Below are 24,995 nucleotides of genomic sequence, written 5' to 3'. Positions count from 1 at the left end.
AAGGGCGGAAGCGCCTCGCGGGCGCCGCCATCTTGGCTACGACGGCAGTCGCGGGCGGCCAAACCTCCTCCCGTGCGCTTGTGCCGACCCCTTGGAGTGGAAGGGGAAAGGGTCGGCACATGGCGAAGAGCCTGGTGGGCGAGCGGGAAGCGGAGGAGGCGGGCGTTGCCGTCTGCTTGCTGGAGACAGTCTTGGGCTCCTTGTACGATTTCGGTGCGTAAAGAGTCTCGTCTCTGCTCCGGGAAGAGTCCGTGGGCCGCGCCTGAATTCAGGCTCACTTGCTCGGGACTTCCACGCGTCTCGGCTGCCACCTCCCCCCTTTTCGCATAACTGTGTCTCGTTCTTCTTTCTTTTACTCTTGATGATTGCGTCCATTACTGATGGAAATAACCGTGGATTACGTGCCGCCTCACAAGGTTTAAGGGATAAAATGCCCTGCCCCTGAATATATATAGTCTGTAATTCTGGGTAGCCACGTTGGTCTGATGCAGGGGAGCCAAATTTAAGTTCAGTTTAACGTGACCAGATTTTAACAATGGTAAAGCAGGACACCATTGACCGGGGGGGGGGGGGGGTTGATTAAAAATGTGGTCTATATGGAGCAACAAAAATTTTCATAGAATGCAAAAATAGTATTGTAATATCGATATTTTTAATTTCAACATAAGTACAATTTGCCAGGTGCCCCCAGATGTCCCTCCAAAAGTGGGACAATCTGGTTACCTTAGTCTAGTTGGTTATCCGTTTTTCAACCTGTTGAAGTTGCTTCCCTTTCCAAACCTCCTTCTCTGAAGGCTCCACGAATTTCCCAATGTAGAGCTGGCAACCCTAAGGGGAGCTGGTCTCTGTAACTGGGAGATCTGCTGTGATTACAGGTCCCACCTGGAGTTTGGCAACCCTAGAAAGAGAGATGGACACAGGAAATTGAGGAGAGTCTGTGGGGGATTTCACAAAAGGGAAAAAAGAAATAGCGGGGAAGGGGAATTGAGAGACCTCCTTCAAGTTCTTGCAGGTTCCCACCTCTTGCATTTATTTTGTCAGAGTTTTGTTTTTTAGTTCTCTAGTATTTCATTTAACACATTGCATTCATTTATATGAAGTGTCAAAATGCTTTTCTAAAAATATCTGAATGGGTGGTATTGCTTTGACTGTAGTGCCTGCTGATTCTGTTTTCTACTAACCACTTCTTCTCTAAAGCAAAGAGATGGGATGTCAAGAAAGCTAATCCAAGCCACAGAAAAGGGTCCATGAAAATCTTTAAAAAGATTTTAAAAGATTTTCAACAACTACAGAAAAAAATAGTGTCCTGCAGACTTGAATGCTCAATTTACAGCAATGATTAGACCCAGAACTGATTTACGCACATAGCACTTGTAGCACATGCTTGAAAGAGAGAGCATGTGCAGAGAACTTATGCATGTACTTTTGGCACTCTTCTGCTCAACTGGCTTCAACTGAGGCAAGCAGCCCCATTGCCTGAATCAGCAAGCTGCAGAGGAGTTAGAAAGTGATTGTGCTGGGGAGGAGGCAGGGGTTGACACATCGGGCACTTTTTGGATTCCATCGCATGAAACTCTTTGAAGAGATTTGTTCATTGCAGTGTTGCAAAATATGGGCTTTTCAGCCTTCCTTTTGCAAGAAGCCATCATCCATCCCTACTTTAGGTGCTCCCCTTTTGGCTCAGCGATACCTGGACTTGCAAAACATACAAAACATCCATCCCTCTAACATGTGTCTAAGCTGCTAGGGTCCTCACTGGTACTTCTTGGAGGGCCCATATCCACTCTGTGCTGAAGCAGCTGCATTGGTTGCCAGTTGCTGCCTGGTTCAGGTCCAAGGTTTTGGTACTAACCTTTAAGGCCATCTGCAGTCAAGACCCTACTTATCTGAGGGACTGCTTGCCTGCTTATGCACCTCTCAGAGCCCTTCGCTCTGTGAGAACTAATTTACTGGTAGTCCCTGACCTGAGGGAAGCTTGTTTGGCCTCAACCCAGGCCGGGGCCTTTTGGATCCTGGCCCTAACCTGGTGGAATGAGTGCCCTGACGGTGCTTTCGCAGTTCCACAGGGCCTGCAAGATGGAACTTTTCTGCCAGGTCTTTGATTGAGGCCAGCGAAGTTAAGATCTGGGCTCACCTCCCCCAAACAAATTAGATCAGCTCAGCCCTTTAACCCAGTGGTCCCCAACCTTTTTATCACCGGGGACCGGTCAACGCTTGACAATTTTACTGAGGCCCGAGGGGATGCAACCCTCTTTTGCCGAGGGATGTCGTTGCGGCCGACTGAGTCCCTGCTCCACTTGCTTTCCCGCCAGCGCCCCTGACTTCCCGCTGCCCGCTGGGGGGCAATGCCAGCAGCAGCTGCGCAGTGGCATGCCGAGAGGGAGCCCCAGCCATGGCGGCCGCTGGAGAGCACCAAAGGTGAGCTGGCGGCAGAGTGGCAGGGCAGCCCCCGAGGCAGCAGCAGGGGAGGAGGAGCTGAGGCCCGGTAACGACTGATCAACGGACCGGTACCAGTCCCGGGACCGGGGGTTGGGAACCACTGCTTTAACCATCACCCCCCATGAGGTGTCATCTGCGTGTATGAACTGGGGGAGGGAGGATCTTGAATTGGTTGTGTTTTTAGATGTAAGGGGTTTTATGGTGGGATTTAATGTGGAGTCTAATACATTGTTAGCCACCACGAGCTGCTGGCTCATGGCCTTGCTTTGACTGTATTCACATTTTAAAAATTAAGATGATTTTCTTTCTTATGCTAAGGAAGCTTAGAGTCAGTATAATACTTGCAAATGTCTTCAGCAAAGTGAATGTGTTAGTTGCTTCCAGAGTTCCAAACTATCCCTGGAAATGGTGCCCTACTGTTACTTGTGCAGCACAAATAACAGCACCAGTCTTCTTCTCCACAGAGTTTGCTCGCCAGTACTCTGAGCAGGATCAACGGGAAGATCTCCAGGCCACTTCTGGGCTATCTTTAAATGTCCTGTAGGATGCCATGCCTTCTTGGCCATTTCCACCCCAGCCCCCTCCCCCCCCTCATGTATTCTGAAAGTCCTGTGGATTGGAGGCAAGAAGGTATCAAGGTGGCAAATGCGGATCAATGTGAACACTAACATAATAATGCTTATTGGACCCAAAAATCCTAACAGTAAATATATACTGACTAGCTTCAAAGCCCATTCCTAAGAACGGGCCCTGAAAGGGTCCCCTGGCCCCTGGCCAGGCAGCTTAAGGTGGCTTTGGGCTGCAGCTTGCAGCCAAATCAAGTGGAGTGGGGGGCTGGGCAGCTCGTTAGCAGGGCCAAGACAGAGCTCCTTAGCAGGCAGTCAGCAGGCCGGGAGGCCCTCATGAGCAGGCCAGAAGGCCCTTGTTAGCAAGCCCTCCACCACGACCCTTTGCCCAGGGCCTCTCCCCTTACCTGCTGCTGGCTCCAGGCACTGAGGCATCTGAGAGCAAAGAGGCTAGAGTCCAGGGACGGAGGACAGGAGCTGCAGGGGCAGGGCCAATCAGGACAAAGCTGGCTGCACTCTTCCCTATTGGCCCTATTCCAACTTGGACAGCCGGACACATCCCCCCCCCCAGGCTGTTTCAGAAATATATAGAGGAACAACAATGGATAAGGATGGGATCCAAACTGGCAGTAACAAAAGCAGGAGAGAGATCTTGCAGTTGTGGCCAGTAACTCACTGAAATGTTGATTCGGTGTGTGACTGCAGGTTTTAAAAGGCTATAGCTATGCTAGGGGTTATTAGGAAGGGGATTGAAAACAAATCAGCCTGTATCATAGTGCCCTGTATGTTGTGGCCTCATCTAGAATATTGTGAACAGCTCTGGTCACCACACCTCAAAACAGATTGTTCTTATGAATTGTTTATATATGTGCTATGTGTAAATATAAAAAATTAAATGCAATGAATTTGAAATGGAAAAGATGTCTATTATCGAATAACGGGACTGAGATGTGTTTGCTTTTATACCAAAGGTGAATCATTACATGAGAGAAACAAGAAGAAAAAGAGCAAAAAGAAGAAATCACAGGAGAAGTTTGGAACAACAGCCAACATCTTCCAAGAAGATGACAGCATGAAACATGCATGTGGTACAGTAACGACAGGCAAGAGGCAAAGTGCCTCCAGCTTCTTTGAAAATTTGAAAAATGAACTGGATTGTGATGTTATTAATCTCCAAGAATTGAGTACCTCTGACAATGTCCCTCATAAACTTGCGCCTCCTGAAAAAACGGCAGAGATAGAAGTTGTTACATTCCATGGTTATAAGAGGAAGAAGAAACCTAAACTTGAAATTGCTGAAGCTTGTGACTCCAAGGTAAAGTGAGTACAAATTGATATCAAATAATTCAGGTCAACCAGTAGTTCATATTGCCTCTTAAAGTATTGTATAGGGCTGTGTTAGTCTATAGAAAAGCTCCAAATATAAATCTTTTTTTTTTTTGGGGGGGGGGATAAATCTTTTGGGACTGTGCCTCAAACATACATATCTGCTAACTAGCAAATAACCCTTCATGCGTTGGAGGAAATGGACTCTAGTCTGGGAGAGTTTATATTAAAATGCATACATCCTTTTTTACTTTGAGTCTCCCCATCCACACATACATTTATTATGACGTAGTTTAAGAGCTGGACTGATGCTGACGGACACCTGTCTTCTAAGGCTGCCCTTGAACAAGTCTTACACAGTTATTATGAGCCATTTTATTCTCAGTGCTATTCCTGGTAATGCGTAATATAGAGATTGGGGTGACCCTTTCATTGAACTATGCACTATGAATCCAAGATTGTTTTCCCTCTCAATCTCAGCAACACATTAGCCTATTGGGATCCCCCCTCCCCGGGTGAATCAACTTACATTTAAGGACAATGAACTTCACATGGCATATTGTCACCCACACAGCCAATTGGTGCGGGTTCTCTTGGAACTCTTCACAGTCAGCCTAGGGTTTCACCATTCTGAATAATGGGATGCCAGCTGCAAACGTGGGTACTATACTACTCTCCCAGTTCCAAATCATTTATGAATAAATTAAATAATACCTGGTCCCAATACAAATCTTTGTGAGATCCTACTGCTTACTTCCCTCCATTGTGAGAACTGTCCATTGATTCCTACTCTTTGTTTCCTGTCATTTAACCAGCTTTTTTAATCCATAAAATAACCCATCCTCTTATAGAAGAAGAAGAAGAGTTAGTTCTTATATGCTGCTTTTCCCTACCCGAAGGAGGCTCAAAGCGGCTTACAGTCGCCTTCCCTTTCCTCTCCCCACAACAGACACCTTGTGAGGTGGGTGAGGCTAAGAGAGTGCTGATACTCCTGCTCGGTCAGAACAGTTTTATCAGTGCCGTGGCGAGCCCAAGGTCACCCAGCTGGCTGCATGTGGGGGAGGGCAGAATCAAACCCAGCATGCCAGATTAGAAGTCCGCACTCCTAACCACTACACCAAACTGGCTTATTCTGTGCCTACCAAATTTACTCAGGAGTCTTTGGTAAAGTACCTTTGGTAAAGTACCTTGGTTGCCCAGTACTTCCTGGCCACTGGCAGGGGCTGAGGGGGTAAGTTTGCCAGATCCAGACTGGGAAGCTCCTGGAGATTTGGGGAAGGAGCCTGGGGAGGACCAGGACCTCAGTGGAGTACAGTATCATAGATTTCACCCTCCAGAGTATCATTTTTTCCCCCAGGGGAATTGATCTTTTTTGTCTGGTGATGAGATGTAATTCTAGGGAATCCTCAGCTCTCATCTGGAGGCTGACATCCCTAAAGTCCAGGTATATAATGTCTATTTGACCACTGTTGTCTACATGCTTGTTTACTTTCTCAAAGAACTCCAAAAGGTTGATGAAGCAGGATTTCTCTTTGCAGAACCATACTGATTTGCCTGAGGCAGACATTAGGCTTACTCTGAATCCCATTTAAAAAAATTGGTGTAACATTTGTTACTTTTCACTCTTCTAGTGCAGCAGCTGAATTTAATGATAGGTCACATATATGGGTTAGTAGATGAATATTTTCACGTTTGAGTTCCTTAAGAACTCTTGGGTGTATGCCATTAGGACCTGTAGAAGTTTTGGGTTTTAATCTTCCCAGTAGGTCACCTCAATTTGATCTCTGGTCACCTCAATTTGGCTTTGTTCTTTAGATCCCTTTGGGACTGTAGCATGGGTATATTGTGTTCAATGTTCCCAACTGGGGTAACAACCTCTACATCTCTCAACAAATTATGACCCGCTCAGAACCGAGTCCAAGATCACTACTCCTCTGGTTGGCTCCATTACCAATTGTTTCAGTGCACATTCATGTTGTCTAGAAATCTCATCTCTACAGCAGGACCTGAGTACGTGTTTACTCAATGTTTTGCCTAGTTGAAGTCTCCCAATATAGTGACGTTATCTGATTTAGTTACTTCCCTTATTTCCTTCTCCATCTCTAGATCAGCCTCAAGGGTTTGATCAGGTGGGCGATAGGATACCCTGACTTTTAAGTAACCCTTAGGACGCAGCATTTCCATCCATATAACTTCTGATGGGGACTTAATTCCCCTGACGTTTTCGAACTTAGTTGATTCTATGCCCTCTTTAATGTACAATACAACCCCAACAACAACCCATAATAATAATAATATCCTTATTACTATCGCCCATCCTTCCTGGTTGGCTCAGAGTGGGTCACAGCATATAAAAACATAAAATTAATAGTTGCATATAATTAATATATATATATAGATATAATACATTATTGAAAAGCTGCCTCTTAGAACATCATTGGAGGTGATTAGGTCGTGACAACAGATCAGTACTTTATAGGTGGGAGATTCTTCAGCAGGAAGGCCAACACTCTTCAGTGTTCAATTCCTGACCTTAACCATAGGCCTGACTGAACAGCTCTGTCTTGAAGGCCCTTCAGAACTGGTGAAGCTCTCAGAGGGTCCTGATCTCCCCAAGAAGAGCAGTCTACTGAAAAGGCCCTGGCCCGGCCCAGTCCTACCTCTTTTGCGCCAGGCTTCCTGAACAAATTCTGGTCTTTTGCTCTTTGGGGAGAATAGCAGAAGAGGTAGTTCCATATATACAAGGGTCCCAGACCATTAAGAGCTTAAATGTTAAAGTCACAATCTTGAATTTGATTCAGTCTCCCATCTGGAGCCAGGAATATGTGCTCACAAAACAAAAAGGAGAAAATGCCAAGTGATATGAAATAGATTTATTTTACAAAGTCCCTATGCATTTCTCCTTGCAGCCTTCGTCAGGAGAATCAGAACATGCACCTGGTATTGGAACTGTTCACAGCAATTTGCGCAGAGACTTTATTATTATTTTTTATTTATTCCTCACCACTTCCGAATCGGCTAGTGGTGGGTTACAACATCCTATAAAACTCCAATTAAAAACAAGAAAAATATTCCAACATTGCAAAAAAAAAAAAAAAACCACCCATCCTTTGTTGTTGTTAGTTGTGAAATTGTGTCTGACCCATCATGACCCTATGGACAATGATCCTCCAGGCCTTCCTGTCCTCTACCATTTCCCAGAGTCCATTTAAGTTTGCACCTACTGCTTCAGTGACTCCATCCAACCACCTCATTCTCTGTCGTCCCCTTCTTCTTTTGCCCTCAATCGCTCCCAGCATTAGGCTCTTCTCTAGGGAGTCCTTCGTTCTCATGAGGTGGCCAAAGTATTTGAGTTTCATCTTCAGGCCTTCTAAGGAGCAGGCAGGGCTGATCTCCTCTAAGACTGACCGGTTTGTTCGCCTTGCAGTCCAAGGGACTCGCAAGAGTCTTCTCCAGCACCAGAGTTCAAAAGCCTCAATTATTTGACGCTCGGCCTTCCTTATGGTCCAACTTTCACAGCCATACATTGCAACTGGGAAGACCATAGCCTTGACTAGATGCACTTTTGTTGGCAGGGTGATGTCAACCCATCCCTTACTACTTTGTAAAATACATATTATAAAAATTATGTTAATGATATAATCTCCCAGCCTTACATGGGTGATCCTTGTATTGCTCTCAGCTCTCTAAAAGTAATCCTCAGCATTTGTTGTATCAAATATTTACACAAAGGTTGAATACTTTGTGGATGATGAAAGCTGGTTAGCAAGGAAAACCACACACAAGGTAGGGGCCTACATAGTTGGAGATCTCTCCAGAAAATTACAACTTTGTAAATTAATTTGTAGAAAAAGTCCTGACTTTTCTTACCCTCTCCCCCACCCCCACTCCAAAAAACAGCCTCCACCTTTAGCCTCAGTTTGCCACATGGGACCCACTTTTTTATATATACCTGTATTTTCTCTCCATTTTTCTTCTTTGTTACCTTTTCTTTGCATGCCTGCACTTTCTCATTTTTTCTCCTTTTATGCATTTCTCTCCCACTGTTTCTTTCGTCACTCTTTCTCATTTTAAAACCCAAACAAAATGTAACCCAAAACTATGTTGCTGCTGCAAGTGCACCCTACTTGTGAGTCCTTCTGACCCCTCCTTCTAGTGCTCTAGAAACCTAGGTGTGCTTAGACTGGCAGGAAGGAATCTTTCAGATTCAAATGGCTGAAGAGCTGCTTGATGAAATGGTTTGTTATGTTCTGGAGGCTGTCTTCTCCCTGTTGGGAAACTAGCTGTGGAATGGCTCAGCAAGGTGGTTCCGCAGTATGGCCTGATTGCTGGTACATTGCCAAATAGCAGCATTACGCCATTCAAGAGATAAGTAGGCACCCAATTAATATACTACAGAGATTTATTATCAGACTGCTTTGTACAAACAGATCCTATGGAACAGTGCTTAGGATTCAGACAGTAATGGCCCAGGTAACAGTTGCAAATAGCCCTTGAAAAGGCATAATGGCTTTTCAGTAGAAAGCTGTAAGGAAAGCCCCTTTTGTAAGATGCGTGTTGCTCTATGCCAGGGGTAGTCAAACTGCGGCCCTCCAGATGTCCATGGACTACAATTCCCAGAAGCCCCTGCCAGCATTCGCTGGCAGGGGCTTCTGGGAAATGTAGTCCATGGACATCTGGAGGGCCGCAATTTGACTACCCCTGCTCTATGCCATGCCTTGTGAATCTTTGCTGGTCAAGTGGCGATAAAAGCCTCAGCAGGAAATACTTAAACATTGACAATGCTTTGAAGTTCTCTACCAGTGTTCTGTGTAAATGTTCCAAAATGTTTTATGTAAACCGCCCAGAGCCGTAGGGAAGGAAATAAATAAATAAATACATTTTCACTGCTCCACAGTGTTTTAATCAGTCCTAAGAATTGTATGATTTTACTACTGCTTTTGGATTTCTCTTTGGTGGACCATCAAGGTGATCTGTAATTTCAACTCAAATCAGAATTTCCTATGTTCAATAATTCAACATTTTGGAGTACTTAAAAAACAACAACAACAGCCTTTTAGCCAGGTTGTTGCAAGCAAGGGAGCCTGGTGATGCCTTTTAAGATGCATTTAATACATGAGCAGTCCTCAAGTCTATGGGGTTTGGCCATTTCTTTCCTATAACAAATGTCTTAGACAGGTTATTACTCTTTTATATTTTATAGAAGATAGATGAGCTGGCTTCTATGAGAATAATGGCTGAAACATTAAGCCTGAGCCTTTTATAGATCAGCGGCTGAAACTAAGGACATGTGATCTGCACAGTCACTGAGTCCCCAGTGAGGCAAATTCCGGAGGGATGGACATGTAGATCTGGTGCAGGAAAAACTGAATGTATATGTAGGTAGATTTACTGTTACGGCTTGTCAGTTTAGTGTCCTGTTACTTATTTCTTTAGGTATTGAGCTGTTTGTCTTATGTAAACAGTAGCAAGTGAACGTATGCCCTGATGATTCAACTGACAGAATTAGGTCCTGTGTTACCTATGTATACAAGGGGATTGAATAGGCATCTGAATCTGTGGCAGGTTCTGTTCCTTGGGCTAATTTCTCTGTGGGTGATCCATTGTTGATGTTGAACTACTGTTGTAGATCAGAGAGCTAACAGTAAGCAAGGAAAGGCTCGCCCAGCTAAGGAGAGAAGTCTAATTGTAAGGGTGACTTTTTCTGAGTACCTTACTTTCCGAGGTTGCTGATATTAAATGAAAAGCAAAATCCTGTCAAAGTGAAACACATTTAAGACCCAAAGTAGATATGATGAGACATATAAGGCTGAGCTGCATTCTTCAACTGTGCTCCATGGTGCCGAGGTGTATTTAGTTGTTTCTTCTGTTTATATAAAGCAGGTTAGCATGTCTGTTTATATGCAAAAGGTAAGGGAAGCGCCATCCTATCTTACCTGCCGTGTTATTTGTAATGTAAGAGCACCCTGATAGATCAAACCGCTGGTCCATCTAATCCAGGGGTAGTCAAACTGCGGCCCTCCAGATGTCCGTGGACTACAATTCCCATGAGCCCCTGCCAGCAAATGCGATATAGGCTAGATATCAGGAAAAAGTTTTTCACAGTCAGAGTAGTTCAGCAGTGGAATAGGCTGTCTAAGGAGGTGGTGAGCTCCCCCTCACTGGAAGTCTTCAAGCAAAGGCTGAATACACACTTTTCTTGGATGCTTTAGGATGCTTTGGGCTGATCCTGCGTTGAGCAGGGGGTTGGACTAGATGGCCTGTATGGCCCCTTCCAACTCTATGATTCTGTGATTCTATGATTCTATGACTACCCCTGATCTAATCCAGCAACTTGTTTCTCAAAGTGGCCAGCTAGTTGCCATGGATAGGCAACAGATGGGGAGTACAGGCTTTTGCCTGAAGCACTTTTCTCTTTAGCTTGGCTCGCTTCTGTTACTGATGTTGAGCTGGGGAAAAAGTGCTTCTAGAGGTACAGCGCAGTAAGGTAAAGTCACTTTTTTCTTTTTCTTATAAAACAACAAATCCACATCTACGCACATTGCATCCTCTCCTTCTTATATGAATAGGATGCAGGAATACATCCAGAGGAAGGCTCTGACTTCTTTAGATTCAGTTGGGCGTCACTGGACTCAGGTTCTTTGTTAGAACTTCATACAGAGTCTTCATACAGAGTTCACATTTGATTACATGCATAAGAAAAAGCTGTACATAATAAGGAAAGTTTTTATAATTGACTTTTTCTTACCACCCTGTTGTAGACCAAAAGTTAATTTTGGATTATTGTTTTCTCTGCATAGGTAAAGAAGACTGTTCATGAACCGAAGGTAGATGGCCAAGGTTTTAATTTGGAAAAAGTAAGTCATCACAGTGTTTAAATGCCAACAGCTTATTTTTGTCTCAAGGGTACAAAGCATCTCATGCTTCATTATCTAATGATACATTTATTTATTTATTTAAATTATATATATCGCCCCTCTCAGACTCACCATCTCAATCCCTAAATGTTCTATGAATTAAGATGGGCCGCCTCCTTGCCAGTGGCATGGGCTTGCATGTGCCGGTCCTGGGTGGTAAAACGTTCTTAGTGATGTCAAGAAGAGCACTCTTTGAGTGCCCCAGAATGAAACAGAGGACACGTGTGACTAAGTATTTATTAGTCCGCATCCATTCCAAAACTGCCAAGGGTGCTGGTTCAGGCTACCTACCACTCTTCTCCTGGGATCAGCCAAGAAGTACAAAATGGAGCTGAGTTCCTTTGCATATGGGTGACAATCCAGCCCAGATCACCAGATGATCTCACATGGCAGTTTCATGTAGATGTTAAAGAACACATGGGACATAAGATGGATCCTTACATCACTTCAGATGTCAAGGAGCTGAGCAGCAGTACCCAAGTATTACCTTCTAAAACCTACCTTCCAGGTAGTACTCGAATCACCACAGAATGCCCCCCTGCCTAGACCCAGCCTAGAGAAGCAATCCAGAAGGATATCATAATTGATGGTATCGAAAATCATTGATAGGTCCAGGAGAATCAACAGAATTGCACTTCTTCTGTCCATCTCCAAGGAAAGGTAACAGGGTGACCAAGGCCATTTCAGGCCCATAGCCAGGCCTAAAACCAGACTGGTAAGGATTCATTTTGCCTCATCCAGGAAAACTTGGAGTTGTCCATCTATCACCCATTCAGTCACCATTCTCAAGAATGGAACATTTGAGGCTGATATTCACTGAAATCTCCTGGGCTTAGGCATGCTTCTTTAGAAGTGGGCACACTACAGCCTGGAGCTACCAACCCCTCTCTGAAAAAAGTGTCTAAGACCCAACCAGCCAATGACCCCACTACCAGCTGATTTAAATAACCAGGAAGTACAAGGCTCACACAAGCAAGTGTAGGTCTCAAATGTCCAAGCACTCTGTTCACCTTCCCAGACTGAATAAACTGAAAAATATCCCAAAGAACTGGACAAGTTGGCACCCTAGCACAGTTTAATCTTGCCACTGCTAATGTAGAGTCCAAAGTGGAATGGATGTACATTTTTATCTGCAAAGTGCTGTTCAAAATGGCCTCGGGTGATCATTGAATATTCCACTTCCACCAGCAGGCTAGGTTTTTGACCACCCAGAACAGTTTCATGGGCTCCATACAGTATGCTTTAAAATAAGCTTTCCCCCGTGCCTTGTTGGATTCACTCTTGAGTCTTCCTCCACTGTCACTCTAACCATCTCCCCTATCTTTTCATCACTGTTTAGCAAGTCAAGGAAGTGTTAGGATCTAACGCTTGGGGAAGGGCACCTGGGAGCAGTCATATCAACTATGCAGGTCATGTCCTCATTCTAGATATCAGCCAGGATATTGAAAGGAGCACCCACATAATCGACAGAGAAATTTCCTGTAGCCGTCAGGAGGTCATTTAGATTCATCTAGTTCTGGAGGCAGATCAATTTAATAGATCTCCCAGCCCTGCTGAGTCTTGGAATGCTTGTAGGTCTAAACCCAAGCAAATACTGAACTGTCCATGACAAAGGAACTGCCATAAATTCCTCCACCCTCACATGACATTCCTCCTGCCCAGAACAAAATACCAGTTCAAGAGTGTGACCTGCATAATGTGTACAGGACCAGTTATTACCTGAGACAGGCATATGGTTCTTATAGAGGCCAGAGCTACTCCTTGCAAGACAGCCTCAGCATGAATGGTCCTCAACACCAGCTCCAAGATAGCCTTGGGAAAGGGGGCCATGGCTCAATGCCAAAATATCTGCCTGGCATGCAGAAGGTCCCAGGTTTCATCCCCAGAATCTCCAGTTAAAAGAACCAAGTAGCAGGGAATGCGGAAGACCTGCATCTGAGATCTTGGAGATGGTGATGATACTTACCTTGATGGACCCAGGGTCTGATTCAGCTTAAGGCAGCTTCATGTGACCACCTCGGTCCCCTCAAGCAGAGGAACTGTTGGGAAGCGGAGTGGGCAGTACATGCACAGAATCCCAATTCTGTCTTTCAATCCCAACATTAGGTACACAACCTCAAAACTGGTAGTGTCCTGGACAGGGCACTGTGCTAGGGTGATAGAGCCCTTATAGACTACAGTGACACCATCTCCTCCTCTGCCAGCCAAGCCTCAGTGAGACACGCCAGGTCAGCTTTCTCATCCAGTATTAAATGCGAATGGCTGCTTTGTTCCCTGGGACTGACCTGGCATTGAGCAGCAGGACTTTACAGCCTTGCAGACTGTTGATATGGTTACCATCAGGACTCCAGCCTGGTGTAGTGGATAAGAGCAGTGGATTGTAACCTGGAGAGCCAGGTTTGTCTCCCTTGGGCCAGTCACAGTTCTCTCAGAATTCCCTTAGCCCCACCTACCTCACAAGTTGCCTGCTGTGTGGAGAGAAAGGGAAGCATACTATAAGCCACTTTGAGACTCCTTAAGGTAGAGAAAAGTGGGATATAAAAACCTACTCTTCTTCTGGAAGCAGAGCTAAAAGAGATGCAAGTGTCTGTTGTCCCTTCTTACGTGGCCTGTTCTTCTCCTGCCACTGTATCTCCTACCCCCCTCTCCCCCACTATGAATTATGGCACAATCTCTCACCCTATTCCACCACACACACCCCCGAGCACCTGTCCCACCAATGAATAGTAAAAATAAAAACACAACTATATTCCCTGTGCAGAAGTTCTTCCCTTTCTATACATTATCCTTCCCTCACACACACACACACACACACACACATTGCTTTGAGGCTCCCTGGGAGAAACAGCCAGTGTGTCCACCTCCCCCCCCCCACTGAATTTTGCCACTGGGAAGGAAGAGGGGAGTGGAGGGGAGGGGATAGAGATGACTGGCTGTTTCCCCCATGGAGGCCACTCCAGAGTACCAGGGAGAGCTATGGCAAAGGAGGAGGCCGTGTCCTTCTCATCCAGTCCTCTCTTGCCTCAGGGTATGGAGGGTCCTGGGCCATTTTGGGGACTTTTTCCAGGGCCAGTCTGCCCCTGTTCAACATCTGCTCAATCTGGGAGAACACAGGGCAAAATGAGCAGGGATACAATCTCTAGAGACCACCCCCCCCCCCAAAAAAAAAGTCAGTTTGGAGAAGGATTTCTTCCTCCACCCCAAACAGTGAGAATCAAACCCGGAATACATTCCATTGATTTGAGGTGATGGTACCAGTGACTTGATACTTGGGCTTCCTGCCACATCAAGATATGTGTGGGTGGAAAACAGCCAGTGTTTAGGTCATGCTGCCCCAAACACTTTCCTGCCCATTTCCAGAGTCTCCACCTCATCGGTCCTGGCAACACTTATGGCTGAATTGAGGATGCCAAGGGGCTTCAAGCAAGCCCTGCCCAACAGTTGTGCTCTGTAGTGTGGGTGAGGCCATTTCCTTCAAAATGGGTACGACCACATTGCATGTAGCCTAGCCAGCCTTGTGCCAAAAAGAGAGCCTGCTTTGGGAACGTAGCTATTGCTGGATGCCCAAGCATATTTGGGTGATTATGCTGGCCCCATTTCCATTGCTTGTTTGGGGTGGGAACTAATCACCAGTAGGAGGGGAAACAAAGAGACTATGGGAAAGAAGACTGGTTGCGGGGGGACGGAGAGTGGTGAGATTAGCAGCAAGAAAAGTTTACTGTGTACATAAATTTCTAATTGTCTATAAAACAAGGGGAAACAAACATACTGGATTGTTGGTGGTGGGAAGTGCAGTCAAGTCAGCGGTGACTTATGGTAACTCCGTAGAGTTCTCAAGCCAAGAGACATTTGGATGTGGTCTGCCATTGCCTGTTTCCATGTCATGACTCTTCCTTTTTTAATCTGTTCTCCTCCCATTGACTACCTCCTCCCTGTGACAGTCACTTTGGATTACTTAGGTAACCACAGAACAAAGTCCAGTGGAACTTGTAAGATCCACAGAAAGTTACCATTTGTTTGGGTTGGTTTTATAATATTACTAGCTTCAAAGCCTGTTCGTAAGAACAGGCCTTGAAAGAGCCCTGGCCCGTGGCCAGGCAGCTTAAGGTGGCTTTGGGCTGCACCTTGGGCAGGTGGGGGCTGGGCAACTCATTAGCAGAGCCGGGACAGAGCTCCTTAGCAGGCAGTCAGCAGGCCAGGAGGCCCTCGTCAGCAGGCCCAGCCTAGCAGGCCAAGAGGCCCTCGTTAGCAAGCCCTCCCCCACAACCCTTTGCCCAGGACCCTTTCCCCTTACCTGCTGCTGGCTCCAGGCACTGAGGCGTCTGAAAGCAAAGAGGCTGGAGTCCAGGGATGGAGGGCGGGAGCTGCAGGGGCAGGGCCAATCAGGGCAAAGCTGGCTGCACCCTGATTGGCCCTATTCTAACATGGACAGCCGGACCCCCCCTAGTCTGTTTCACAATTTATATAGAGGAACAACAATGGATAAGGATAGGTAAATGTAAAGGTATCCCCTGTGCAAGCACCGAGTCATGTCAGACCCTTGGGGTGACGCCCTCTAGAGTTTTCATGGCAGACTCAATACAGGGTGGTTTACCAGTGCCTTCCCCAGTCATTACCGTTTACCCCCCAGCAAGCTGGGTACTTATTTTACCGACCTCGGAAGGATGGAAGGCTGAGTCAACCTTGAGCCGGCTGCTGGGATTGAACTCCCAGCCTCATGGGCAGAGCTTCAGACTGCATGTCTGCTGCCTTACCACTCTGCGCCACAAGAGGCTCTTGGAAACGGATAGGCTGTTTCATAAATATATAGCGGAACGACAATGGATAAGGATTTTCTTATGCTGTAAGCTTGCTGTTTTTATAACACATTAGGCCCGTTTGGAAGTACACCGGTTTGGAATCACTGGATTTGAGAAGAAAGAACAGCGGGTTATGGAACAAGAACGTGCTATTATTTTGGGAGCAAAGGTAATGTATTAAGGAATGTCATGCTAAGAACAACAACAAAAAATTGTTTTTCTCTGTCATGACTTGAGGTGGCAGTAGATGTTTCTGGACATATGTCACCACCAAGCAGCAGCAAATGGTAGTGGTATTTTTCTGTGGCAGTAGGGTCATTCATTCATTCATTCATTCAATTTTATACCACCCCTCTCAACAATTGCTGTCTCGGGGCGGTGAACAACTTGACCAGCACTGAACAATAAAAATCATCATAACATTAATAAAATTAATCTTTAATCTCTGGCTCAACTGGTACGGAGCTATGGGCTGGGTTGCCACCAGTACGCTGATGACACCTAGCTCTTTCTCCTCATGGATGGCCACCCGGACTCCCCCCCAGATCCATTTGCCAGATGTTTGGAAGCCGTAGCTGGATGGCTCGAGCAGAGTCGCCTGAAACTCAACCCCTCCAAGACGGAGGTTCTGTGGTTGGGCCGTAGGGGGGCAGATCAGGAAGCGCGCTTACCCTTTCTGGCCGGGACGCAACTTAATATCGCGTCTCAGGCCAGGAATTTAGGAGTGACCATTGATGCCTCACTAACACTCGAGGCACAGGTTAAGCAGGTCGCTAGCCGGGCATTTTTCCATCTTCGCCAAGCTTGGCTACTAGCGCCCTATCTGTCCTCCGAACACCTGGCCACAGTGATCCATGCGACGGTCACCTCTAGACTAGATTTCTGTAACTCGCTCTACACCGGCCTGCCTCTGGGCTTGATCCGGAAACTGCAACTCGTCCAAAATGCGGCTGCTAGAGTCCTCACAGCTACACCATGGAGGGCTCACATCCAGCCAGTTCTGAGGCAGCTGCATTGGTTACCGGTCGCCTTCCGGATCAGGTTCAAGGTTTTGGTTCTGACCTTCAAGGCCATCCGTGGTCTAGGCCCAGCATATATGAGGGACCGCCTTTTGCCCTATATCCCCCGCAGGGCTTTACGCTCTGCGGGGGCTAACCTACTGGTCGTTCCCGGCCCCAAGGAAGCCCGCCTGGCCTCGACTAGGGCCAGGGCCTTTTCGGTCCTGGCTCCAACCTGGTGGAACGAGCTCCCAAAAGAGCTGAGGGCCCTGCAGGAATTACCAGCATTCCGCAGGGCCTGTAAGACGGAGCTCTTCCGCCAGGCTTATAACTGAGGCCGGGCGGAAAGAAGATCAGCCTCCCCCCTCACAAACTGGCAGTAGAGAGCGTCACCCCCCTCCTGTAGTTGAGGATGCGGAGAGCAAATGAGTAGATTACGCCATCGCTGTTGCCATTACTGTAAATTATCAGTTTTTATTGTCATTTTATGGTTTTAGGGGACGGGGTTATGTAAGCTGCCTCGAGCCTTCGGGGGGAGGCGGGGTATAAATATAAATATAATAATAACAACAATAACAATAACAATAATAATAATAAAAAAAGCAATTCAATAATTTAAATCCATAGATTCACATCAGCCTACAACTTGATATCATCAGATTCAGGTTTCCTCCCTAATTACATAGTTTAGGAGGGGAAGGGGGGGCTATTTGGATGTTATCTGCCATTATGTCCTCAACCAAATACCTGATGGAAGAACTGCATCTTGCAGGCTCTATGAAACTTCGTGAGCTCCAACAGGGCCCTAACTTACTCTGGGAGTTCATTCCATCAGGAGGGTGCCAGAGCCAGTCGTAACTTCCTTGGAGCAGGGACTACCATGCGGTTGTTATTCACTGAGTGTAACATGCTTCTAGGAGTGTATTCAAAGAGGTGGTTACTTAGATGAGCCGGACCTGGAAGATGTATGACCTTACAGGTCAAAAGCAACACCTTGAATCTGATTTGGGATTCCACTGGCAGCCAGTGCAGCTGATGGAGGACCAGCTGGATGTGGGCTCTCCATGGAGTCCTGGTAAGAACTCAGGCTACTGTGTTTTGGACCAGCTGTAGTTTCCAAATCAAAGACAAGGGAAGGCCCATAGAGTGAGTTACAGTAGTCTAGCCTCAAAGTGACTGCTGAATGAATCACCATGGCTAAGCATTCTGGGGCCAGACAGGATGCTTGTAGCTTAGCTTAGTGAAGATGGAAGAACACAATCTTCATTACCTTCATGGCTTGAGCCTCCATGAAAAGGGATGCATCAAAGATCACCCCCATATTTTTGGTTGTCTGTGTAGCTGTCAGTTGCATTCCACCCAGTCTGAGGAGGGGCACTTCCTTGTATGACCCCTTCCTTACCTAGCCACAGGATCTCCATCTTCAGGCAACTATACTGAATCCACTCCATCATGGCTTCCAAGCATTCAGCCAGGGAACCCAGAGAGTTATCTTGTTGACTTCTCATCAAGAGCTGGAGCTGGGTGTCATCAGCATATTGATGGCACCCAAGCCCAACACTCTGGACCAACATGACAAGAGGGTGCATAAAGATGTCAAATAACTTTGGGGAGAGGATTGCACCCTGTGTAACCCTGCATTGGAATTGACAGTGTCACAACATAGTCTCCCCAACAGCTACCCTCTATCCCCGACCTTGGGGGAAGGAGATCAGCTGTTCCCCAGATCCCCATGTCAATGAGGCAGCAAGCAAGAAGCTCGTGGTCTACCAGGTCAAATGCTGCTGTGAGGTCGAGCAGCCATAGCAGCGCTGACCTGCCTCAGCCCAGCTGTTTATGGAGGTCATCCTTCAGAGCAATCAGAGCTGTCTCCACCCTGTGGCCAAGCCAGAAGCCAGACTGAAATGGATCCCAAACTGATGCTTCTTCCAAGAATGCCAGCAACTGTTCTGCAGTAACAAAAGAAACAGGGAACCTTGTGGAAAATTCAACAAGAGATAAACTTATCACAAGGAAATATCAAATACTAAAATAGTTATACAATTAGAAAAGGTGTACAAACATTTTAATTAACAATCTATATTTTATACAAAGACTCAAAGGTAATGTACAATACAGGTAATCACAAAAAGTAACTCCCACTCTGTGAGTAGTGAAAGAAACTCCCAACAAGACCCAGGAGCTCAGTCTGTTTCGCAAATTGCTTCTGCCGGGGAGTACACAGCCGATTAAGGCTTTTCTTTTGATAGGAAGTTAATTACAATTTATGTAGAAGGGGAATGAGAGGAATAAGCGAACGCTTTGCTGGTAGTCAGAGCCACAAACTGGTATTTAGAAAGCTTTCCTATCCAGCCAAAATTAAAGGACAAAAAGGTTCCAACATGGGCTACCAATTGTGATGACAAGACGTTATGTCTCTCTAGTCCTGCTTGTTCAACCACTTTGCCCAAAAATGCAGTAGCTGGCATGGTCCCGTGGATCCAGAGATGGTTTCTTCAATAAGTGACAGACCATTGCTCGTTCAGGGCCCCCCAGACCCACCCCCATAGAAAGGGAAAGGTTTACTAAGTGCTGAAGCAGCCTGCCCACCTTTTTGCTGCTCGGTTTTAGCCACAAGGGGCAGGGGTCTGGAGGACAAGTGATTGGCCTCATTGCAGCTAGCAGTGTGTCCACCTTGGCCTGTGTTAGACACTTAAAGCGGTCAAAGGTGCCCTTTGAGGATGTCCAAGGGGCCTCAAGTTTGCATACTATGTTAATGATTGGGGACAGTCATGGTGGAGTCTTGATATTGTATCTGTAAAATAGCTCATGAAGGCTTCACAGCTGATGTCCAATTGACTGTTCTTTGAGTGCCCTTCCTTAAGGGCAGTAAGGGACTGAATTACCCTAAATAATTGGGCTGGGCGAGAGCAGGCAGATGTGATGGAGGTTGTGAAAAATGACTTTCGCTGCCATCTCATGGGCTCTCCTTTGAGATGTACTTGCTGCCTTGTTGCTAGTTTTCCTTCAGATGTGGAGGATGTAGGGCCTGAAAGTTTCCTCTGCTTGCCACTCTCCTGTCTCAACTGAACTCATTTCCATCCCCAGAATCCAGCTTGAAAAACATGGTGGGAGAGGTAGTTACATAAGGAGGGGGAAGAAGAGTTGGTTTTTATGCCCAGCTATTCACTATCCTAAGGAATCTCAAAGCAGCTTACAAGCGCATTCCCTTCCTTTCTCCACAACAGACGCTCTGTGAGGTAGGTGGGGATGAGAGAGCTGCTCTGTGAGAACAGCTCTAACAGGACTGTGAGTAGCCCAAGGTTACCCAACTGGCTGCATGTGGAGGAGTGAGGAATCAAGCCTGCTGCTCTCCACAGTAGAAGTTGCTGCTCTTAACCATCACGCCAAGTGTTCCATATTTTCCCCATATTCAGGGGAAATTCCCTGGCATTCAAAGCAGATTGCAGAACTCCATCCTGTTCAATCTGTGGAGTCCTGGTTCTGTTGAATTGCTTCTAAACGCAAAATGAAAAGTCTTTGTATTTCTGACAATGCAGATCTCATCTCACTTTTGTCATTCTAGTTTCATTGATTCAGTCCAAATGGTTTGAAAACTGCAAATCAATTCACAAATGTACACCCCCCCCCCACGGCTATATCAGTCAAGGCTTGTTAATAATTCTGCAGAAAATCAGGTCATTTTGATGTATTTAGTGTAGTTCTTCCAAAATAGGATGAACAGTCTGTTATTTTTTTTTCTTTTGTGTCCATTTACACATTCTGAAATTGTCACTGCAGCCTCCGAAAAAGGAATATTTGAACTACAAGGTTCTCCAAGAAAAACTCAAGGAAAAGAAAGCAATGAAGAAAGAAGAAAACAAAGTGGTATGTATGAAGCATGTTCTGTGAAAAGGAAAGTCCAATAAATCCTTAGAGAAAAATTCCCAAGGCAGGATGGATAGTGCAGCTTCGTATTTGATTGCAGGAGGGAGCCAGTTTGCCTGGACTTTGTAGGTTGCCTAGCGTAGAGGCCGAGCCATTCCTGATTCTGTTTGAAGTGAAATCTTGTTGCATTGTGCAGCTATACAATATTCTTAATGCCTTTCATTAACAGGAAAATAAATCTGATTCTCTCAAGAGGAGGAAGAAAAAAGGGCAGGAGGCAAGGTGAGCTAATATTTACAGAACTTACTTGAATGAGTAGGAACAAGCGGGATGTATGTTTGGATTTTCTGATAAAACATTTGCAGCTAAGAGCTCAAAATGTTTATTTTATTTATTATTGTCTTTATTTATAGTCCACCATTCCCAACACAGCTGGCTCATGGCAGATTGCAACAGTCATATAAACCAGTGGTCCCCAACCCCCAGGCCCTGGCACCGGGCCGCGGCTCCCTCTCCCCATCCCCCCCCCCCCCCCCGCATTGAGAAGCTCGCCTGGCCGCGACCAAATCGGTCGTCGAAGTGGCTGATTAGCTTGCAGCCTGGCAAGCTTCTTGCTTTGAGAGGAGGGGAGAGGGAAGCGCGGCCGCCAGCATGCCAGTGGCACAAACGCGCACACGCGGACCTGCTGCGTATATGCGTTTGCGCCTGCCGGGGCTGCAAACGCACATGTGCGGCAGTTTTGTACATATGCGCTACTTTCGTAACCTGGACCTCCATAGAAAGGGAGGACTCCAGAACCACACCCAAATTCCTGGTAGCATGCTAAAGCATGACAAGCTAAAGATCACATGTCCATCCTTAAAATGCAACTTGTGACTAGATCAGCTTCAGCTTCCCTTTGGCACCTGCAGGGAGAGAAAAGGGGCTTTAGCACTTCATTCTGCACTCAGTTTGACTGTTTGAAACTGGATCCCTAGCTAGACTATCAGCATGTTGAAGAAGGCAGTATCTAGTTTTAAAGAGTATATATATTTTCCTTTCAAATGCCAATCTGGGGAGCCAGCTTTGAAGAGTGAAACTGAGTCATGGTTGAATAGATAAAACCCCTCTTTTCGCCTCTCATGCTCCTGAGGCAAATTGAGGCACCAGTAGTTTCCATTTTAATGAGCAGGCCCAAGTGTGTGCTGTGTGTAGACCATTTTAAGGTTCATTTTCAGGCATGGCCTCTTAAGGCATGGCCAGAGGCTTTGGAATGCCCAATGAGATTTTTATACAATAGCATGACACAGTTTAATTTGTGGAAGTCCCCCAAAGTTCAGATGTGAATTTCCATGTGACTTGTAGAGCTGCTGCTTATGAAACACCAGAACAATGTCCTTTTGGGCACATGGAACTAACTGCATAGAATTTTTATGAATCCTGGTCCTCAGTTTTTTCCCCCTTAAAGTCCTATATTCCACAGTAGAATCACTTTGGAATTCAGTTCTCTGAATATATCTATTCAAAACTATATGTCTTCTTGAGAACCAGCGGAGTGTAGAGGTCAAGAGCGGTGGCCTCTATACTGGAGAACTGGGTTTGATTCCCCATTCTTCCACATGCAGCCAGCTGGTTGACCTTGGGCCAATCACAGTTCTCTCAGAGCTCTCTCAGCCCCACCTACCTCACAGGGTGTCTGTTATGAGGAGAGAGAGGAGATGATTGTAAGCAGCTCCTGGAGTGGAAAAAAATCCCAGCTTTGGGGTATAAAACTCAGCTCTTCTTCTACCCATCATTTCTGTTTTCCCAAAACATTTATTCGCAGCTCTACTCTTAGGTCCTGGCTTAAATAAAGCATCTTTTGTAAAGGCCAGAAGATTTTCTCCCCTCTTTCATAGTGCTGTTTTGCTTTCCTTTTAACAGCCGAAAATCCAAGAAGAAGGTGACGCCCAGCATTCTGCCCACGGGGCAAGTTGGAAAATTTAAAAATGGGACCCTTATTCTTCGTACCTGTGACATAAAGAAAATCAAATCTTCCAGACCGATAAAATGAGATGGCTGTATTTCGTAGGCAAGCCCTTTTTTCACAAAAAAAAGTCTTCTAATTTTTGTAAACCCTGATGTCTCATCACCTGCTCTGCTGTGTAGAAAGTGTGATAATGGAATGTTGTTCCCACTGACTGAAGTAGGAGACATTAACAGTGTTACTGTTTCCTTCACCCTGATTAAGGTTGTCCGTGCATCTCAAAGCTAATTGTCTGAATATTCTGCTCATTATGTAATTTTTAATTGTTAGTGCACAACGATTAATAGCAAAATAGAAAATAAATTTGGAACAATGTTACCTACATTTCCTAATTCTTTTCTAGTATTTCCTTATTTACAACGTTGGGAAGTTGGGAAGTTAGTAGCCTCCCAAAGCCTGACTCCCATGAAACAAGTTCCTCTTTCTTTCATCCCTGGCCACACTCGTCTACTAGCTAAAATATTCCACTAGGGTAAAAGCTTTGGTATATGGCATTTGTGTGGAATGGGGGCTGCCAGTTAATCAAACAGACCAGTTACTGAGGCTAATTGCTGTGCCCCACGCTCTACTCAGAGGAATCTGCAATAAGCCCATCTCATTTTCTTGGGAACAACATGCTGATGACCCTTCTCCTGAGCCGTGGGGCCATCCTGTACATTAGGGAGACAAGCAGGCCACCTGCCCACGAGGCTAAAGCAGAGGGAGGCACAAAAGGATACTGGCAGCACTGGTAGTGGCTGGGGGCACCAAACTGGCCAGCAGGAGTGGTTGTGGGCATGGCCAAAGCTTGGATGTGGTGGCCAAGCAGGAGCAGGCTCACTGTGTGTGATCCCACTTAGCTAACCCAGTGCTGGGTATCCGAGCATCTAGTAGACCCTCTGTTTCCAAATTGCCTCCGTCACCTTATATTTTATTTCTGGGGACAGTTATCCGCTGATATCTCAGTGGCATCGCTTTTGCTGGCAACAAGTTCGTAGCTAGAAGGCTCTGTTTATTTATTTGCATCAACAATAATCCATCTTGCTCACTTTGACTCAAGGCGGATTGCACGGAGTGAGTCAGTGCAATAGACAGGATGGGTATAAACAATGTAGTAGTATTAGATTGTGGAATCAGCCAGAAATCTAAAAACAGAACTGAAGCACAGCATGTCTGGACAGAACACATTATTAAAATATAAAAAGTGCACAATAGGCTCCTAGTTTCAATTAGCTAACGGCCATAGTGCAGACCACAGTCCCTATCAATTTATCTAAGTAACTTAGTGATATTAGTAACTTAGTGTACGGTGCAACTCTATTGCGTGCCTGGGAAAGCTCAGTGCTGCAGCCAGCCTTCCTGACCTCGGGCAGGCCTCCTCGTGAGACGGGAGCCACAGTGAAGAAGGCACATGCACAGGCTGTTGTTGATCCTGCCCTTTTACGGGCTGGCACTTACAGAAGACCTTTCTCAGGTGAGCTATGCTGTTTGGACAGTCCATGGAGGGGGGGGCACAGTCCTGCAGATATGAGGATTCAAGGCCACGAAGGCCTTTGTGTGTGATAATCAGTACCTTAATCTGAACCAAGTAACTGACAAGAAGCCAGTGGAGTGACTGTACAGTGGGACTAATACGTGTGCTCCATCTGGCTCCCCATAGCAGCTGCCTGCCTAAAGGATTTCAGCTAGCCTCTCAGCATCAGCAGGCATCTTTTCCCCAGAACCAAAAAAGGTTAACAAAGGAAATGTCTTTTGGACTCAGGGGGTTGCATCATGAAGTTACTGAACTGTAATGTAATGATAAAAATACTAGTATTTATTAACAATACAGTGCAAATTAAAAGCACAGTGGCCGTCAGCATACTTCCCATGCATTTCGCTCCTTACTTAATGGGAAAATACTGATGTGGATGCATTTATTCCCCTTACCGTCATTAGGCATATGTAAGAGTCAGGATCAAAATACTACAATTTGCTCATCTTTTCCTTTTTTCTTTGCACAGCCTTAGAGTCTACATGTGCTATATTTCTTGCTAAATTTCCTTTATTCTAAATGCAGTCAATTTGATCTCTGTATCTTGTTAAGCTCCAATCCGATC

At 45.8% G+C, this 24,995-nt stretch overlaps 1 protein-coding gene across 2 annotated transcripts; it reads left to right on the top strand.

Annotated features, from left to right (window-relative positions):
* Positions 1 to 3: 3 nt before the first annotated feature.
* Positions 4 to 23,241, top strand: FSAF1 (40S small subunit processome assembly factor 1). 2 transcript variants are annotated; one of them, XM_077346687.1, is made up of 8 exons: positions 60 to 213; positions 2,313 to 2,418; positions 3,977 to 4,320; positions 11,132 to 11,188; positions 16,121 to 16,216; positions 20,826 to 20,912; positions 21,142 to 21,194; positions 22,815 to 23,241. In XM_077346687.1, the coding sequence occupies exons 2-8, from the start codon at positions 2,346 to 2,348 to the stop codon at positions 22,942 to 22,944; spliced, it is 840 nt and encodes a 279-aa protein (XP_077202802.1). In that variant the 5' UTR covers positions 60 to 213; positions 2,313 to 2,345; the 3' UTR covers positions 22,945 to 23,241. The 2 variants fall into 2 exon arrangements, with proteins under 2 accessions (XP_077202792.1, XP_077202802.1); XM_077346677.1 differs by lacking the exon at positions 2,313 to 2,418 and having other exon boundaries at positions 4 to 213.
* The last annotated feature ends 1,754 nt before the right edge of the window (positions 23,242 to 24,995 follow it).

The sequence above is a fragment of the Paroedura picta genome, chromosome 1, assembly GCF_049243985.1.
Source record: "Paroedura picta isolate Pp20150507F chromosome 1, Ppicta_v3.0, whole genome shotgun sequence".
Taxonomy (NCBI): Eukaryota; Metazoa; Chordata; class Lepidosauria; order Squamata; family Gekkonidae; genus Paroedura; species Paroedura picta.
The sequence above is the reverse complement of the archived record's forward strand: the minus strand, read 5'-3'. Positions and strand labels throughout refer to the sequence as shown.

Coding starts and splice junctions, on each gene's coding strand:
- FSAF1 (XM_077346677.1), top strand. CDS start 120: ATGGCGAAGAGCCTGGTGGGCGAGCGGGAAGCGGAGGAGGCGGGCGTT. Junction 214..3,976: donor GGGCTCCTTGTACGATTTCG/GTGCGTAAAGAG, acceptor TTTATACCAAAG/GTGAATCATTACATGAGAGA. Junction 11,189..16,120: donor AAGGTTTTAATTTGGAAAAA/GTAAGTCATCAC, acceptor ATAACACATTAG/GCCCGTTTGGAAGTACACCG.